We start from the raw sequence: 20750 nt of genomic DNA, 5'->3' as shown, positions 1-20750 counted from the left end.
GGAGCCCATGTCATGATGAGCGTAAATTACAGTGACATCCTTTGAGCATTCTAACAGGATGGGGGTGGGTGAGATTCAGACAGTGGGCTAGCTGAATAGGTGAAATGGATATCTCAGGGATCATTGATTTATTTTATATTTATCCTTTATTTAACTAGGCAAGTCAGTTAAGAACAAATTCTTATTTACAATGACGGCCTAGAAAAAGGCAAAAGGCCTCCTGTTGGGACGGGAGCCTGGGATTAAAAATAAAAATAAATACAATATAAATATAGGACAAAACCCACATCACAACAAGAGACAACAAAACACTACATAAGGAGAGACCTAAGACAACAACATAGCAAGGCAGCAACACACGACAACACTGCATGGTAGCAACATAACATGCTAGCAGCACAAAACATGGTACAAACATTATTTGGCACAGACAACAGCACAAAGGGCAAGAAGGTAGAGACAACAATACATCACACAAAGCAGCCACAACTGTCAGTAAGAGTGTCCATGATTGAGTCTTTGAATGAAGGGATTGAGATAAAACTGTCCAGTTTGAGTGTTTGTTGCAGCTCGTTCCAGTCGCTAGCTGCAGCGAACTGAAAAGAGGAGCGACCCAGGGATGTGTGTGCTTTGGAGACTTTTAACAGAATGTGTCTGGCAGAATGGGTGTTGTATGTGGAGGATGAGGACTGCAGTAGATATCTCAGATAGGAGGGAGTGAGGCCTAAGAGGGTGTTATTTATCTTAAAGAGAAATATGGTTTGATAGAGTTTTTGCGATCTTTTTATATTCTGTTTCATATCTGGCAACCCAAAAGGATTCGACCAGAAAGGGAGCCAACAGTTATTCAGGGATTGATCCCCCTTCCTTCAATTTCTGCATCCTAATTTCACCTGTAGGTGGTGCAATAAAATAGGCAGACTGTGAGCTGAGTCTGAATTGAATTAACTCATAAATAGGTTCATTCTGAGTAAATGCTGTAGGCCTGTATCATCATGCTGTACAAAAGTGGCATACAATGTTTGATATTTAACTTTCGTGTAATTTATAAATGTTGCCACCTGCAGCACATTAGGGAATTATGTTTTGTTAAATAGGCCTACATCAGTCAATCAAAAGAGCAGCACTAACAAGCAGAACTCTGGACATGAATGTTCCCCACATCACTAAACATTCTTTGACATTCAGAGAGAAGACCACCTTTCCAACATTAAAGCAGGCCAGTGATGTTGTGGCGTAGGGCTCAAGGCTCCAAAAATAAAGTCTATTTAGGGGCGGATGAAGTTTACTTTATGGATGGATGGAAAGGCAGCTGTATGCTAATGATGCGCCGATCCTTCAGTGCTTCCACTCTTGCAGGGCAACACGCGCCACTGAGCAAACACGCACATGCATCCGCTGAAACCCCAACATACTGGCCCACGCGCTCTTAGAAATTATCACGGGGGAGAGAGGAACTCCTTAAAATGCCATCAAAGCGTGTAGCTCCACGAACCACGAATAATATAACTGCCAGCAAAAACGCTGTCGAACAAACACGGACTATAGCCCAAATATATACAGTTGAAGTCGTACACTTAGGTTGGAGTCATTAAACTCGTTTTTCAACCACTCCACAAATTTCTTGTTAACAAACTATAGTTTTGGCAAGTCGGTTAGGCCATCTACTTTGTGCATGACACAAGTAATTTTTCTAGCAATTGTTTACAGACAGATTATTTCACTTATAATTCACTGTATCACAATTCCAGTGGGTCAGAAGTTTACATACACTAAATTGACTGTGCCTTTAAACAGCTTCGAAAATTTCAGAAAATGATGTCAAGGCTTTAGAAGCTTCTGATAGGCTAATTGACATAATTTGAGTCAATTGGAGGTGTACCTGTGGATTTATTTCAAGGCCTACCTTCAAACTCAGTGACTCTTTGCTTGACATCATGGGAAAATCAAAAGAAATCAGCCAAGACCTCAGAAAACAAATTGTAGACCTCCACAAGTCTGGTTCATCCTTGGGAGCAATTTCCAAACACCTGAAGGTACCATGTTCATCTGTACAAACAATAGTATGCAAGTATAAACTGGAACCACGCAGCCATCATACCTCTAAGGAAGGAGATGCGTTCTGTCTCCTAGAAATGAACGTACTTTGGTGCGAAAAGTGTAAATCAATCTCAGAACAACTGCAATGGACCTTGTGAAGATGCTGGAGGAAACAGGTACAAAAGTATCTATATCCACAGTAAAACGAGTCCTATATCGACATAACCTGAAAGGCCGCTCAGCAAGGAAGAAGCCACTGCTCCAAAACCGACATAAAAAAGCCAGACTACGGTTTGCAACTGCACATGGGGACAAAGATTGTACTTTTTGGAGAAATGTCCTCTGGTCTGATGAAACAAAAATATAACTGTTTGGCCATAATGACCATCGTTATGTTTGGAGGAAAAAGGGGGAGGCTTGAATAGCCAAAGAACACCATCCCAACCGGGAAGCATGATGTTGTGGGTGTGCTTTTCTGCAGGAGGGACTGGTGCACTTCACAAAATAGATGGCATCATGAGGTAGGAAAATTATGTGGATATATTGAAGCAACATCTCAAGACATCAGTCAGGAAGTTAAAGCTTGGGTCTTCCAAATGGACAATGACCCCAAGCATACTTCCAAAGTTGTGGCAAAATGACTTAAGGACAACAAAGTCAAGGTATTGGAGTGGCCATCACAAAGCCCTGACCTCAATCCTATAGAACATTTATTGGCAGAACTGAAAAAGCATGTGCGAGCAAGAAGGCCTACAAACCTGACTCAGTTACACCAGCTCTGTCAGGAGGAATGGGCCAAAATTCACCCAACTTATTGTGGGAAGCTTGTGGAAGGCTACCCGAAACGTTTGACCCAAGTTAAACAATTTAAAGGCAATGCTACCAAATACTAATTGAGTGTATGTAAACTTTTGACCCACTGGGAATGTGATGAAAGAAATAAAATCTGAAATAAATCATTCTCTCTACTATTATTCTGACATTTCACATTCTTAAAATAAAGTGGTGATCCTAACTGACAGGAAATGTTTAAATGTCAGCAATTGTGAAAAACGGAGTTTAAATTTATTTGGCTAAGGTGTATGTAAACTTCCGACTTCAACTGTATAAGGGCAGATTCATGAACGGTTGTAGGCCTACGTGGGCCTATAATGTGACTGGCCAGTAGCCTAGACCTATATATTTGTTGACTATTTCACATTTTTATAACACTATGGCCTGATAAGGGGAGAAAACTCGTTTTAAACTTGTTAATGTAGAAAGAAGTTGCTATATATGTATAATTTAAGAGAGACAAAATGTGAATTGCACAAAGCTAACGGTTTGCATTCAAACACGCGAAAGCGCATGAGAACAGAGCCATCCATTCAAAAGGCGCATGTTTCAACTAAGGATGGTGTAATTATTTGACTTGGTCATACAGCAGCTTTATGCAAATTAGGAGAACAATAGGCCTACCCGATGATGGAGATTATTCTTGCCTTGCTTCCCCACGCAGAGAAAAAGAAAGCACGCTCTGCCAAGTGACGCATGCACGCTCATCTAAATATATTATTATAAAACGCAGGCAACCATAATTCGAGGCCTACGAGACAAAAATAATCGTAGATGATCGACCTTGTATGCATATAGCGTACTCTCTGAACTTGATGGCTGTAAAATTGTATAGGCCTACATTTAAATGTAATGTATGCACAAAACTGACAATAAATGATCAGAAATAACCCTGACTACAAAACACAGTATGAAAATGCTCAATTTACATATCCTTTGGAAATACATTTTCAAAGAATAGGAAACATGCAAGACTTTCTGATTATCTGAAAGTGTTTTATAATAGCCTACATGCAACTTAAAGTGCCTAAATTAAAAACATCAAACCAATCCTGATTTGAAGACGGTAGACGATATATTAATTCCAAATGTAAACTTCAGAGTAAAACTTTGAAAACCAACTATTATTTCACAAAATGAATAATACTAGGATACAGATGTATGGATTTTTTTTCCAACAAGAACGTAACCTTATCAAACAAAAACAGTTTGTAAAAGGATATTTTTAGAGACATGAAAATGTTTTATCGTTGCACATGACATCCATATCACATTCCATACAGAGCAACACTGGGCGCGCTCGGGCAGTGATTACACACAGCACACGCCTATCTCAGGGACAGATTGGCGGTGAGTCCTATTTCACAGTGAAGGGGTCAATTTGCCTTTCAAACAAAAGCGTGGGCAGTCGTTCCCGTGGCTATTGTGTACCATGACCAGAACCGTTCTTATTACTTATAGTGAGATGTCTGATTTATAACTCCAGTTAAACTGCCGAGACAGACGCGTGCGCAAATAAATACATTCGTACCAAATAATGTTTATTTTCAAGAAGTCTTGCATTGTTTGTGTAAAATAATAACACTGCTTATCGAATTTTCGAAGATAGGGCCTTATACCAATGTCACACACACCATTGCTTTACAATCGCCACTGACATCACTTGCTGCCCAAGTTTTTAGATTTTCATTTTGTTGTCTTTTATTCTATTAATGAAAATAACCTCTTGCAACGTCTTTGTTGCCTTCTCAACCAGACCCCTCTCCAGTCCAGTCCCCGTCTTAATTCACAATTCTGATGATTGTGGCAGTGACGGACATTTCCTTTTGGCAGCTCCGTGGCCCCCAAAGGAGAGGCACAAAGCCGTGGCACGTGTGTATTTGTATAGAGAACCATCAAACCGTAAAAGGAGGAGGGCCCGGCGTGTGCCTCTGTCGGGGAGTGGCCGAGCGCACACATTAATGTAATAAACCGCAAGTACATCTGCTAAGCTATCTGCACATCCTTCAACGAAATCCACCAAACGCAGGCTTTGAACCCTCCCACATCCAAATCCACTGGGATCTTCGTTTCGTCTGATTGGTTGAGGATGCGGCAACAAGGGGCGAGAACAATAGCACCATTCTGGCATAAAAAGAGTGCAGCTATGCATTGGAGACGAAAACATTTCAGCAACACAGAGATCAATAGCTTAGCGAAAATATAAGTTAGCAACCGAGGCTCCTGGCGTGACTGTAATTTCACAAACCTGGATATCATCCGAGCCTTCGCCCACCTCTCCAAAGTGCCTTTCTATCATTCGCAAAGATGCCCAAAGGATTCCTGGTAAAAAGAAACAAGAAATCAGCGCATGTTTCCTACAGGACTCGTATAGATGAATATGAGCAGGAGCATCACATCCCAGCCTTTCAGAGTCAGGTGGACTCATCTCCGCCCGTCTCTATTGCGTCCAGTCCGGACCGCGCAGCTCCATCACCAGACATCGCAGCAGACGCCCCGGTCCCCAGTCTTGATGCTAAAGGGGTTCCGTTTGGCAACCAGGAGGCGGTGTACCAAGCCCTCTACAGCCCCACCAGGCCCATCAGCAAGGACCACGAGAGGAGATATTACGGGAGAAGTTTTAATCTAGGTTCGCCAATTTCTGCTGAATCATTCCCGACACCCGCCTCCCTCAGCAGTTTAGATCATCTCCTGTTCGCCCCGGTGGATTTGAAAATAGGCACCAGCAACAGCAACCGCAGCGGCACAACCAGCAGGATCCCTGTTACAGCCATCAGGGGCGGTACTAAGAGGCCCGCATCCGACACTGAGCGCAAGAGCAAACCTGCCTCCAAAAAACCCAAAGCCATCAGAAAACTGAATTTTGAAGACGAAATGACAACGTCTCCGGTACTTGGTCTGAAAATCAAAGAGGCTCCTGTCGACTTTAAACCCAGAACGCAGACATCGGCAGGTGGGAAGCCTTTAGGAGAGTTTGTCTGTCAATTGTGTAAGGAAGCATACGCTGATCCATTTTCTTTGGCCCAGCACAAGTGCTCTAGGATAGTGAGAGTTGAGTACAGGTGTCCTGAGTGTGATAAGATGTTCAGCTGCCCGGCTAACCTCGCCTCTCACCGGCGCTGGCACAAACCGAGAGCGCAGAGTGCAGCCGGGATACCATCTACCCCGAGCATCAAATCTGAAATCGCCAAAATTCCCCCCAGTGTCAAGTCCACCCCAGAGGAAGCCAAAGACCCAAGAATCGACCTTCTGAGTGACAGAGACACCCCCAGCCCGGGTATGTCTGAATCGGGCTCAGAAGACGGTTTATACAACTGCCAATACTGTGGGAAGAGGTTTAAGCGCCAAGCATACCTAAGAAAACACATCCTGGGACACCAAGCCTTGCAGAATAAAATGTTCGAGGACCACGCGTTTCAAACCAGCGACAGATTGGAAGAGCAGGTGCCAGTGTCCTTATCCTCAGAGGAAAATACAAACCAAAGTCCCCTGAATCTAAGCCCCGTGGACTGCCTTCTCTGCCCCGTTTGCGGGGAGAATTTCCCCAACAGGGCCAGCCAGGAGAGACACCTGCGTCTCATGCACTCCTCCCAGGTGTATTCCTGCAAGTACTGCTCTGCCACTTTCTACAGCTCACCGGGACTCACGAGGCACATCAACAAATGTCATCCGTCGGAAAATAGGCAGGTGATCCTGCTTCAAATGCCCGTGCGCCCGGCTTGCTGAGCAAAGGGAGCGTTGGAAAACAAGTTTATTGCCTACACTACTGAAAGACAGGCAACTTGATGTTTAGATTGTGTGTTCGATGAGAGGTGTCCTATCCATGCCAATCAGATGGTTGTTGAATGCTTATCTATTTCTTGAAATAAAAAATAGGCATATATTTTGAGATTTCTCTCAAATTAGTTTATTGAAAGAAAACAAAGTGTTAGTTTGACTGTTAAAGGTATTTTTCTAGGACAGCTGCACACGTGCTCAAGTAGCCTAATAGCTTCTAGACCTAAGAACTGTTTCATTTTCCCTCATAAAAGCCTTTTAATTCACAGACTGTGAATTTCTGTTTCATTCAGCTTTATGCTAACTTATGAATCACAGGACAGACTTATCAACTTTGTCTTAAAAACGTACAAATATCGAATCATTCCCTTTTAGTAGAACCACAAATGCCTTTAGAATATAGCCTAAACACATCTAAACTCTGCTGTACAACTGCCTTAAAAAAGTCAACATAATGATTGTTTTAATTTTGAATGCTGGCACATATTTTATTATTAATTGTTGCAATATTGTTTCGTCATAATACTTGTATTTATTTATTTATTTATTCTATTTGTAATTCTATTCTGTAATTTATTGTTGTGTTGTGTGATTATTCTGTGTCATTCTGGCAGTTCACATGTGGTAGCCAAATGTTTTGTCAAAATGATGAGTTGTGATAATTGTCGTGGACCGTTCTAAATCTTCAATCTCCACAGCTCTTGTAAAACGTAAAGCTCTTACCTTAGATGCAATCTTTTTCTATGAACATTTTTATTTTCTTAAATGTTGGCTTTTATAGCGCTTTGATTGTATGTGTACACTGTTATCTATCCATCGAAATAAAAAAATATTTTCAAAATGAACCCATTTATTTTGCTATAGTGTGACATTGACAAACTGTCTTGAATAATACTAGGACTACATCACCCAGGGCTGCCTGCCCTCCCTGACTTCATATCTACAACAAGAAAATAAACGGACCTATAGGGAAGTATTCATTAAACTGGATGTCAGAAAAAATTATATGTCCTTTAGAAAAACAAAACAATAACATTTTTATTGTGTAAACGATATATTATGGAAATCCATCTGGGTAGAAACTCAAGACACAATCTTCAGCCGAATAATTCTAAACGGTAGGCTTTTGGGAAATGGGTGCATATGGGGAAAAAGTTGTCTTGAAAATCATTCTTATTCTTTCAATTTCTCCACTGCACTTCGCCTACACAACAAAATATCATATATTATTTCTCTCAGCTTCACAGCATTCATTTGGCTATTTGTATGAATCTTCAGCCTATGTGAAAGCTCAGAAAACATCGATGAAGCCTACTCAAGTGGGTAATTAGTAAAGGATGTACAATAGCCTAATTACCATGGATATTCAAGCCTTGATGCAGGCATATTCACTTCGGATGCATCAGTTTTACAATGATGTGACTGATGTCAACCAGAGACTTTTCAAGGACTGTACTCCTCTAAACAAACCAACCTAATTCCTCTTAGACCCCTTTCAGGTTTCATTTAACTGTGATTGTATCCGATGCCAGCAATTTTTTCTAGGCAACGGAAATGATACCCTAAATTGACTGTCACTGTATTATTGATATGATGACTCAAGCCTGGTTTTGGTTTCTATAAAGAAGAGACAGAGAGCACTTAGCTTCCAGTCATAAATTGCCATAATGCTTGGTCAGAACATTGCTCAGGACAAAGAGGTGATGGCCACACAAGTCACCTCAAGATCAGATGGAGATTTGTCTTTTAGATTTTTTTAGATTAGATTTCCCCTTTTAAATGGCTGCCTGACTGTGTAGGCTGAACATCCAGGTTTACATACACTCCCCATGAAGAGAAAGATTGGTAACAACTTCCAGAAGCGCGTGTGTGGCTTCAGCCAGCCAATGAGGGGGTAAGGATCATTGTTAGGTCATGACTGTGGATACTAGGACAGGCCTCTAGGCAGTAGTCAGTAGACATGTGGAACTCTTGATATGTCACAACGTGAAAAATAGACTGTTCACATACACTGAGTGTACAAAACATTATAAACACCTGCTCTTTCCATGAGACTGACCAGGTGAATCCAGGTGAAAGCTATGATCCCTTATTGATGTCACTTGTTATATCCACTTCAATCAGTGTAGATGAAGGGGAGGAGACAGGTTAAAGAAGGATTTTTTAACCTTGAGACAAGCCTTGAACTGTGTATGCGTGCCATTCAGAGGGTGAATGGGCAAGACAAAAGATTTAAGTGCCTTTGAACGAGGTATGGTGGTAGGTGCCAGGCGCACCGCTTTGAGTCAAGGTTTTTTACGCTCAACAGTTTCTCGTGTGTATCAAGAACGGTCCACCACCCAAAGGACATCCAGCCAACTTGATACAACTGTGGGAAGCATTGGAGTCAACATCACTGTGGAAAGCTTTCGACAGCTTGTAGAGTCCATGCCCTGATGAATTGAAGCTGCTGTGAGTGCAAAAAGGGGGAGGGGGGAACTCAATATTAGGAAGGTGTTCCTAATGTTTGGTATACTCAATGTGTCTTGAACTTATACCTACTGTAGATCACAATTAGTCTCCGTTCTTAACTTGTGAATATTCAATCTCATAATGTAGACAAACGCAGGAGAGTTTCAGACGGTCCAAAGGGACAGGATCAGGCAAGATAGACCGACAGTTTCAGACAGTCCAAAGGGACAGGATCAGGCAAGATAGACCGACAGTTTCAGACGGTCCAAAGGGACAGGATCAGGGAAGATAGACCGACAGTTTCAGACAGTCCAAAGGGACAGGATCAGGCTAGATAGACCGACAGTTTCAGACAGTCCAAAGGGACAGGATCAGGCTAGATAGACCGACAGTTTCAGACAGTCCAAAGGGACAGGATCAGGCTAGATAGACCGACAGTTTCAGACGGTCCAAAGGGACAGGATCAGGCAAGATAGACCGACAGTTTCAGACAGTCCAAAGGGACAGGATCAGGCAAGATAGACCGACAGTTTCAGACGGTCCAAAGGGACAGGATCAGGGAAGATAGACCGACAGTTTCAGACAGTCCAAAGGGACAGGATCAGGCTAGATAGACCGACAGTTTCAGACAGTCCAAAGGGACAGGATCAGGCTAGATAGACCGACAGTTTCAGACAGTCCAAAGGGACAGGATCAGGCTAGATAGACCGACAGTTTCAGACAGTCCAAAGGGACAGGATCAGGCTAGATAGACCGACAGTTTCAGACAGTCCAAAGGGACAGGATCAGGCTAGATAGACCGACAGTTTCAGACGGTCCAAAGGGACAGGATCAGGGAAGATAGACCGACAGTTTCAGACGGTCCAAAGGGACAGGATCAGGCAAGATAGACCGACAGTTTCAGACAGTCCAAAGGGACAGGATCAGGCAAGATAGACCGACAGTTTCAGACGGTCCAAAGGGACAGGATCAGGCAAGTTAGACCGACAGTTTCAGACGGTCCAAAGGGACAGGATCAGGCTAGATAGACCGACAGTTTCAGACGGTCCAAAGGGACAGGATCAGGCAAGATGGACCGTCTGAAACTGTCGGTCTAAAGGGACAGGATCAGGCAAGATGGACCGTCTGAAACTGTCGGTCTAAAGGGACAGGATCAGGCAAGATGGACCGTCTGAAACTGTCGGTCTAAAGGGACAGGATCAGGCAAGATAGACCGACAGACACACATTACCAATTATCGTCTTAAGTCTAACAATCCTCCCAGTGTAGGCTAGGTGCTGTAGACATTGCACCTGTACCTTCGGTGGGGGCCCATTATCCCAGCCTCCTCTCCTGGAGCTGCATGGAGCAGCAGGGGGACAGATGGGAAGGGGGTCAGGTTACCCCGGCTGCTGCTTCTGGGCCAGGGTTGAAAAACCAAGACAACAGCACCATCATGTCACCCCTCCACCCCGTCGACCACCCCCCTCTTCCCCCAAAGCCAGAGGTTACAGTCAACCTGTCACTGCAGCCAAAGCAGCAGATTCTTACGAGATGATTTATGGAGGATAGGCGTTACTGTGACAGGGTTAGGCTAGTACCCATCTCTGTAATGACCGTATTAAAGGAAAAGGTTGAATTTACTTTCTCTTCTTCCGCTCCACTGCTATGAAAAAAAGCCATTCAAATCAATAGACTCAAACAAATAACAGAGAACACGTAGAATTTCAAATTGATTTAATGAAATGTTTTTGATTTTCACATTTCTAATAAAGATAGCATGACTTCAGTCATTAAAAACAGTTTGATATGTTAACAAGTAATGATGAAATCTTCAAGCCTTTTCCCCCTCTTCCTCTTATACAAATACTATATTACAGGCATTAATATATTTATGGTAAAGGACTGAAACCCTCGATTTCACACAATGTACAGGATTCCTCAATCAAAACCTAGAATTAACACTAACTCTGTTGCTTCACATGAGTTGAACCAGTCTTGAGTAAGACACAATCCTTTCCCTGGTCAAATCAAACCTTACGCCCATTTACTCCCATATATAACAGGGATCCCATCCACAACATCAAATCTACAATCTAGACTCCATAAGAAGATCGGTAAAAAGAGCTGGGTAGTTCTTTACAGTGGCTATTGGGAAGGTGAAAGCATTGATCTGACTCAGGTCAGTATTTACATACATTCTTCATATTCACAAAATGGACTTCATTATTTCTGAACGAACTCTCCGTTCATGCCTCCTATGTTATTAATCAGTGCTTGGGAAAGAAAGGGACACAAAAAAACAGAACAAAATGAAAGAAAGAGAGCATGTACAGGTAAGGCAAAGTAGTGCAACAGACAGGGACAGCGTTGCAGCTCTGGTGGAACCCTTCGTAATGTGTGCGTAACACCTGGCTTCCATGGCAACCCAAAAGCGCAGGTTGTGGTGGAGGAGGAGGCGTGGGTAGGATAGCGCCAGCCTGCCTGTTGCTACGAGGGTCGCCAGAGCACATCGCTGGTATGCCTTCTAACTCCCCAGCCCCCCCACCCCTCCACTGTGGCCTCACGAGGTTACTCGGGGTGCATCATGGGAAATAGGAGGAGTTGGTGCCATTTGATTCCAATTCAGAGAGAAAGGAGAACAGAGCACCTCCTCAAATAAAGACGAAACAAAGTGGGCCAAACCCAGTCAATCTGCTCATATAAAACGTGTGAGAGGACGAGGAGGACAAGACATCGACCTTTACAGTCACACAGGGGGAAAAAACAGTCTCTCCCTCTAGAACAAAGACATGAGACAGGAAGGCAAGGCTAGCTGTCCTCCTCTTTGCTCTTGCAATGAACAGAAACAAAATAAATCAAATGATGTCTAACAGTGGTTTACAGTGGTAGGGGTCTTGGAATGGATCTTGGTGGACAGACATTACACAGGCACTGCGAGAAGCTCCTTCACAAATACACACAGCCATACACACACACACACGGACGAGCATACACACACCAGTGCATGGAGTTAAGATTCACCTGAGGCTCCGGTGGCGTTTTCCTCTAAAACAACACATGTATACATTATACAACACTACAAACATCAAATAAAGCAATTTACATCCAAGAATAAAGAGAGAATACACATTCATTGCTAGGTTATCAATGACAGTGAGTGCAAAAGACCATCTGTAGGAACATTGGAATGTCATTCTTAGCTTTACAACAGGAGAGAACAATGGCAGAGGAAGAGACAGATGGAAGTTACTGGATTACAGGTTATGAACCCAGGTTAAACAATCCTACACAGTGTAACATCACTAAACAATTAGAAATGCAGTCTTTTCTCATTTCCAGCAGAGTTGCATAAATCAAAGGAAGACTGAATCCATTTAAAAAGATCCTTATAGCGATAAAAAAACAAAAAAAAGTTTTCGATTCACCTCTGGGTTGGAAAGACATCATTGATTGTCCACTCCAGGTTCATAACTATTAAAAACAGACTCCTACTGCATTGGCTCACAGCACTCTGTAACCAGGAAGTGTGTGGTGTGGTGCAGCATTATGCTAGAGCAGCACCTCCTATGTCACAGCCCTTCCACCTCTCCACAACATGAGGATGAGTATGGTCCAAACAGACTTCCATGGCTCAAGGCCAAGGACAAAACAACACACTTAAATATGATCCTATCCTGTCAACAGTAAGAGTATCATCAGTGATTTACACAGCAGAATTGCAGGGGGGGGGGGGGGGGTGCCAGTCAATGGGAAAACCATGAAATGAGTCCCTTTTGGGTAGTGTAACTTGGTGAAGAAAACTACGTTTTATTTCATATAATTTGAACATTCAACATGTGTTCATAAAGAACAAGTTTTCCCATCTCAAGAGGTTAAATAAAAAGATTAAGCGCCTATTAAGTGCCAAAAAAAAGAAACAGGGTTGACGATTTCACCCTGAACAAGGCAGTTAACCCACTGTTCCTAGGCCGTCATTGTAAATAAGAATGAGCTCTTAACTGACTTGCCCAGTTAAATAAAGGTTAAATAAAAAAATGAAATAAAATTCTTAAAATCAGCCATAATTCCCCTTGCGACAGGGGGATTGGAAGCTTGTGTTTAGGGACAGGGAGGGGAAATTGAATGCAGCTTCACCATTTTAGAAATAAAATTTAAAAAAACATTTCTAGCCTGTCTATCTATGAGTAACAGGGTTAATGTGTTATGTCGACCTGCTCAGTTCTCCACCACAAAACACCAGAAAACGGGCAAAAAGAGAACCAGGTCATCAAGAACCTGCTTTTACACTATGATTTTACTATGACATGTTCAATGTTTCTTTTGAAAAAATGATTACTCGTAGACTATACTAAAAGTTCAGATCACAGTTCACATAGCAGGGTTGACCTTAAAACGAGTGGCATGTCTTTTGTTCTTACTTAAAATGAATCGCATGAAATAGATCATCTCCAGAAATGACTTTGTTAAAACGAAGAAAATAACTAGGGCTTTACAATGATGGTGAAAACTTTGGGGTTAAGTGGGTTAACATCTTCCGAAAGGTCACAGAGGGTGCAGAGGGAAATGTCAAAACGCTGCATTTTGGCACTTTAGCAAGTCTTTATTCATGAAAGAAAAACAGATTTATTGAATTCTCCATGTGGAGTCTTTTAAAGAGCACTTCATTTAATATAAGAGGCTTTTAAAATTCAATATTGGTGCACAATTTCTACTTAAAATATGAAGGGGGTACAAAAGGAACTCATTTTGTGGAAAGACCCTTACCAAAATGCATATGGGTGATCATATTCCTTTTCTATGTCACAACCATAGAGATCCTTGTTTTGACATAGAAAGGGAATTCTGAAATGTTGACGATATGTGGACTTTAAGCCACCAGACATGATTGTTCAGTCAATTCCCTGTCTATATTTAATTGCTGTACTGACAAGTGATATTAATCAGATTCTTTCAGAAAACGCAGCAACATCGGAACAAACTTCAATAGCTTACATTTCTTCTTCAGGTCAAATATGCAGTTTAACAGTAAAACAATTGGAAATGTATCAAAGTATCAATAACTGCCACATAAATAAAAAAATTGCAATATGCTCCAGTTATATGTTTAAACGAGATATAAAACAAACAATGCACACACTCAAAACTTCAGTCATGAGGGGCTAGGTATGGGTTTCACAGCAGGACCTGTAGTAAAGACGAAGCAGGGGAGATTTGGGAGGTGGGTCGGGCGAGAGAGAGCTCAGTTGGAAGATTTGCTTATGGCGCTGGCTGATCGGCGGAGTTTTCCGGAAACTCTGTTCTTTGTGGCACGGGGAATCGTGGGGGAGACCTGGTCCGCCTGGTCCGTTCCTAAAGAAACACTGAGCTCAGCACTCGTGCTGCCGCTGAGAGAGCCTGGACAGAGAGAGAGAGAGAGAGAGAGAGAGAGAGAGAGGGGATGAGAGAAGGGATAGAGTGGGGGAGAGAGAGGGGAGAAAGATGGAGAGAAGTGGTGAGACGTGGCAGGCTAACATAGCACTGATAAGACTGGCATACTCCAGCACGTTCTGACTGCCATGCATGTCATCGCTCCCCGTCCCCCAAACGGCTTACTCCCTCTAAGGTCAAATGTATAATAGCAAAACAAAACAGAAACAGGTGTATAGATTGATTTGAACCTTTAATTACTCACAGTTTGCAAAGTGGCACGTGTGTGGACTAGATCAAGCTATATAAACATTCAGATGCAATGTTCACCATTCTTTCATCACGTGCTTTGACTGGCTAGACTAGAGGCTACTAGGGCAGAGAAGCTAGATATTTCTCCCAACGGTTTGGGTGGGCAGATGCTTGCATGAGTAGGGGAACAAAATTGCCTTCACTGTTCAGCATAAAGAGGATGTGACAGATTGTTCAAGTCTTAAAATGTTGTATAGTAAAAAGCGAATGGAACATTATGTTAACTGGACAGGCATGTCGCAAGCATGTGGAGATACGCCTTTTGTTCAACATTGTGGATCGGGGCTCCCGAGTGGTGCAGCGGTCTAAAGGCACTTCATCTCAGTGCTAGAGGGACCACTACAGACCCTGGTTCAATTCCAGGCTGTATCACAACAGGCCGTGATTGGTAATCCCATAGGGCGGCGCACAATTGGCCCAGCGTCGTCCGGGTTTGGGTTTGGCTGGGTTAGGCCGTCATTGTAAATAAGAATTTGTTCTTAACTGACTTGCCTAGTTAAAGAAAGGTTAAATAAATACAAAATAAAAATGATTACAGGCTGCAAGCAGTGAAAAGTGAGGGTGAGGCCGGTAAGAGCAAACATATTTTGCGTACACCCCCCAACGCATCTTAGCAATGCTTCAAGTTTAAACAACTTTCCTGCTTTGCCAAGATGGCATCTGGTTGCCTATTTTCTTTCCTCCACTTTTTTCTCTCCATCTTTCTGAAGCATCTCAAGTTCCTGCAGCTAAAAGGGACAGCAGATGGCTGCAGTAACAGACACTCAGCCTAGTGGACACAAGCATCCCTGACTTCCACTCATTCAGAGGGGGAGGGGTGTGTTAGCAGAATGGATCTTCATTATGCATATGAAAAGAACAGAGGAGGGCTGTGAGTCGACGTATGGGCAGGCTTAACCCAAGTGCAACCCTACAGCCCCACTTCCAACTCCAGAATTCCACTAGCTTCCACTTTGACCATTCCACCACTTGAACTTCCCCTCTGGCCCTGCCACGCCCCACCCTCTCGTATAGTTGTTGGATAATAGGGAGGGGCACGGCAGCTGAGGAGTGGGCCGCTGGGCCACAGATAAGATAACCCTCTCAGGTAAAGGCCTCCACACAGACGTTACATTTACTAGCCCACCAGCATGCTACCTAGAACCCACCCATGTAATGGACACCTCTACAGGTGAGCCGGTGCAAACTAGTGTTACCATCGACTTCGTCGTTGCAATATCTACTAGCATGCTAGCAGTTTCCATAGACATCCAGTCTTTGTGCTAACGCTAGTTAGCAATTGCGCTACCGTTAGTTGGTAACTTCCTTTAAACTGCCTGCCGAGACACAAAAATGGTATCCAGGAGTTCATCTGACTCTGGGGAAGTAGATAAAGGGCTTCATCTGACTCTGGGGAAGTAGATAAAGGGCTTCATCTGACTCTGGGGAAGTAGATAAAGGGCTTCATCTGACTCTGGGGAAGTAGATAAAGGGCTTCATCTGACTCTGGGGAAGTAGATAAAGGGCTTCATTGCCAAAATTATCCTGAATTATCTCTTTAACAACTATCCTGACAGATGCCATGATGGGGCAGAGACCTGCACAGGGTGCCTTTTATCTTAATCCTTTCATAGAAAGAAAGAAAGAAAGAAAGATAGAAAGAAAGTGAGAGAGAAAGAAAGTGAGAGAGAAAGAAAGTGAGAGAGAAAGTGAGAGAGAAAGTGAGAGAGAAGAGAAAGTGAGAGAGAAAGAAAGTGAGAGAGAAAGAAAGTGAGAGAGAAAGAAAGTGAGAGAGAAAGAAAGTGAGAGAGAAAGAAAGTGAGAGAGAAAGAAAGTGAGAGAGAAAGAAAGTGAGAGAGAAAGAAAGTGAGAGAGAAAAAGCAGAGACAACCCCCCCCCCCCCAAAAAAAAACAAAGGACATAAATGGGCCTCATCCCCATCGGTTCCCTGCAGCAATTGAAAAAAAAGCTTAAATGACAGACGTTTTCTTCCAGTACGGCAGGTGTTAGTATCACATTCTGCCTCAGGCGAACAGGGGAGAAAAAAAAATTAACAAGGAAGGAAAAAAAGCGCTGGGGAGATGAATATAAAGGCGTGACATGCAGAAGCTAAGCCAGAGAGAAGAGTGGCCGTGTTGCTCATGCTACTACTGAGTCAGGTGCTAGTTGTCCCGAACCGTGCAGCGTCACTCACAATTACCGCCTGGATAAATGGAGAACACAATCCCCATATAACGTCATATCAACCCCCCATACAACGTTATGTTAACGTTCCTTTAAAAAGCGGTAGTTGGGTAAATAAAGCGTGTTAGTACCAAATAAAGGAGAAACCAGGGATGAGTGAACGGGAGAGCGAGGGTAGGCCCTAGGGCGACACACAAGCTTCCGGCCGGTGCTCGGGGCTTACCTTCTTCAATTACTGTAATGACACCTTTAACATGTTTTAATCTAAAAGAAAAACAGACAGTAGAGCGTCACATTAAGACAGACAGTCACCACAACACAGCCCTGCTGTAGACAGACAGTCACCACAACACAGCCCTGCTGTAGACAGACAGTCACCACAACACAGCCCTGCTGTAGACAGACAGTCACCACAACACAGCCCTGCTGTAGACAGACAGTCACCACAACACAGCCCTGCTGTAGACAGACAGTCACCACAACACAGCCCTGCTGTAGACAGACAGTCACCACAACACAGCCCTGCTGTAGACAGCAGTCACCACAACACAGCCCTGCTGTAGACAGACAGTCACCACAACACAGCCCTGCTGTAGACAGACAGTCACCACAACACAGCCCTGCTGTAGACAGACAGACAGTCACCACAACACAGCCCTGCTGTAGACAGACAGTCACCACAACACAGCCCTGCTGTAGACAGCAGTCACCACAACACAGCCCTGCTGTAGACAGACAGTCACCACAACACAGCCCTGCTGTAGACAGTCAGTCACCACAACACAGCCCTGCTGTAGACAGACAGTCACCACAACACAGCCCTGCTGTAGACAGACAGTCACCACAACACAGCCCTGCTGTAGACAGACAGTCACCACAACACAGCCCTGCTGTAGACAGACAGTCACCACAACACAGCCCTGCTGTAGACAGTCAGTCACCACAACACAGCCCTGCTGTAGACAGATCAGTCACCACAACACAGCCCTGCTGAGCGTCGTCACCCCCGCCCGCGAGCAGCGTCACCACCCGCCTGCGAGCGCAGCACCACACACGCCCTGCTGTAGACAGACAGTCACCACAACACAGCCCTGCTGTAGACAGACAGACAGTCACCACAACACAGCCCTGCTGTAGACAGACAGCCCCAGCAGCGCGTCACCACAACACAGCCCTGCTGTAGACAGCAGACAGTCACCACAACACAGCCCTGCTGTAGACAGACAGTCACCACAACACAGCCCTGCTGTAGACAGACAGTCACCACAACACAGCCCTGCTGTAGACAGACAGTCACCACAACACAGCCCTGCTGTAGACAGACAGACAGCGCGTCACCACAACACAGCCCTGCGAGCGCGTCCCCCCGCCCTGCGAGACAGACAGTCACCACAACACAGCCCTGCTGTAGACAGCGTCACCACCCGCCCTGCGAGCGCAGCACCACACACGCCCTGCTGTAGGACAGACAGTCACCACAACACAGCCCTGCTGTAGACAGACAGTCACCACAACACAGCCCTGCTGTGCGTCAGCACCACCCGCCCTGCGAGCAGCGTCACCACAACACAGCCCTGCTGTAGACAGACAGTCACCACAACACAGCCCTGCTGTAGACAGACAGTCACCACAACACAGCCCTGCTGTAGACAGACAGACAGTCACCACAACACAGCCCTGCTGTAGACAGACAGGGAGGGAGGTGAGGGGGACATTCAGGAAGCCTGTGTGGTTAGTTATTGTCACAGTGAGGATCACAGTCATACAAGAAACAAGGAAACATGACGCATCCAATAAGACATTTAACATGTTAAGAGACGGCACCATTATCAGACAGCGAGACGTCCACTTGTGTTGGTTGGAGTCTCTTGCGTGCTCTTGATCGGTAAATGATTTCTGTTACTTTACATTGCATAGGTTGGTATGACTGCTTATTATAAAATAAGAATATGTTGGGCTGAATGATGTGAAATGCTCATGAACCAGTTCAACACCATGAGATAGAGATCAGTGTTAGAGGAAAAAAAAGGCATATTACCATATGTGTTATACAATTCATTATAAACCGGGTGGTTCCAGCCCTGAATGCTGATTGGCTGAGACAAAACGGGTATGACAAAACATGTATTTTTACTGCTCAATTACATTGGTAATCAGTTTATAATAGCAATAAGGCACCTCAGGGGTTAGTGGTGTATTGTCAATATACCACGGATAAGGTCTGTATCCAGGCACACCGCGATGCGTCGTGCTTAAGAACAGCCCTTAGCCGTGGTATATTGGCCATATACCACAGCCCCTCTTGCCTTATTGCTTAAATATACCACGTACTAATGAAACAGTGCTTGTGTATGTGTATAGGATAACACAATCTGCACTGAAGTACATACAGCGTGCCGTCCCGCGAACAAACAAAAACCACCGACCAGGTTGACCTCTCCGACACATGGTGAAAGCTAGAGGCTCTTCAGCAGCCAACCCATGCAGTTAAAGCAGAGGTAGACGAGGGAAGCAGGTGAAGAGCTGTTGTCTCCAGACAGTGGTTTAAGGGTGAGAGAGGGAGGCCTGTCTAGACTCCGGGGAGTTGAGAGCTCTTCAGTTTGAATCCATTAGCAGCTGGGTCTCATGAGAGAAGTTGTTTACCTCTTTTAAAATCCACATTTATTCAACCCGTTGAAGGATCACGTGTACCTCCATCTTCACATGTATTGCAGCCAGAGTAGAACTCCATAGGAAAACGCACAGTCCATAGGCAAACCAACACGCCAACAAACACTCAAACCACATGGATCCAAATCCAGACAGACAGAGCACAACCCTCTAATGAGGGACATTGCTATCATCCTCAGCACTGAGGGTCTGCAATCTACTGTGCGTTATAAGATGGGTGATGCAGGAAGAGGAAGATTTGGGGGGGGGGTGATTGAGGTAGGGGTTAGGATGAATGAGGTTCACTGAGATGGCGTAGCTGTGGGGTCAGAGGTGAAGGACAGGTTAATGTTGCTGGTGGAGGGTGGACAATGGGCATCATGCCTAGTGGAGGAAACAGGCAGGAGTCTTACAGTCCAGCTTGGCCCAGGGGTACTCCATGTCCCAAACCATCCCCGGCCAACAGCTGCACGCTGCGCATCATGGATGACATGTTAGTGGAGCAATGAGCCAAAGCAGGAGTATTGACAAGCACACACACTGCAGCAGCATATGGAACGACAAGCACCACAATAGATTCAGCTGCAGAACGATTCCCTCTTAAACGCACGGTCAGGGGGCCAGAACCTAATTACGAATAATTTGTCAATCGACCGCAAGAAGATAAGATATACACGGTGTGCACAAAACATTAGGAACACCTAAACAGAACAGCCTCAATTCGTCGGGGCATGGACTCTACAAGGTGTTGAAAGCGTTCTACAGGGATGCTGGCCCATGTTGACTCCAATGCTTCCCACAATTGTATCAAGTTGGCTGGATGTTCTTTGGGTGGTGGATCATTCTTGATACACACAGGAAACTGTTGAGCGTGGAAAAACCCAGCAGCGTTGCAGTTCTTGACACACTCAAACCGGTGTGCCTGGCACCTACAGTGGGTGAAAAAAGTATTTGATCCCCTGCTGATTTTGTACGTTTGCCCACTTACAAAGAAATGATAAGTCTAGAATTTTAATAATAGGTTTATTTGAACAGTGAGACAGAATAACAACAAAATCCAGAAAAACGCATCTCAAAAATGATTTGCATTTTAATGAGGGAAATAAGTATTTGACCCCTCTGCAAAACATGACTTA

At 44.2% G+C, this 20750-nt stretch overlaps 2 protein-coding genes across 4 annotated transcripts in view; one reads left to right on the top strand and one right to left on the bottom strand.

Moving 5' to 3' along the window:
• Positions 1-4660: 4660 nt before the first annotated feature.
• insm1b (insulinoma-associated 1b) lies at positions 4661-7496 on the top strand. The gene has a single exon (XM_014210403.3). It carries the CDS (start codon positions 5182-5184, stop codon positions 6598-6600), a length of 1419 nt encoding a protein of 472 aa, XP_014065878.1. The 5' UTR covers positions 4661-5181; the 3' UTR covers positions 6601-7496.
• Positions 7497-10801: 3305 nt separating this feature from the next.
• Positions 10802-20750, bottom strand: part of ralgapa2 (Ral GTPase activating protein catalytic subunit alpha 2) — a 150485-nt gene continuing 140536 nt past the window's right edge. For 2 of the 3 annotated variants that reach the window (XM_014210399.3, XM_014210401.3), the window contains one exon: positions 10802-14478. In XM_014210399.3, coding sequence (XP_014065874.2) covers positions 14324-14478 — 155 coding nt within the window. In that variant the 3' untranslated portion in view covers positions 10802-14323. Of the gene's footprint in view, positions 14479-17188; positions 17230-20750 lie in introns of all 3 variants that reach the window. The other variant, XM_014210400.3, reaches the window with a different exon arrangement.

This window comes from Salmo salar, chromosome 09, assembly GCF_965601325.2.
Source record: "Salmo salar chromosome 09, fSalSal1, whole genome shotgun sequence".
NCBI lineage: Eukaryota > Metazoa > Chordata > Actinopteri > Salmoniformes > Salmonidae > Salmo > Salmo salar.
The sequence above is the reverse complement of the archived record's forward strand: the minus strand, read 5'-3'. Positions and strand labels throughout refer to the sequence as shown.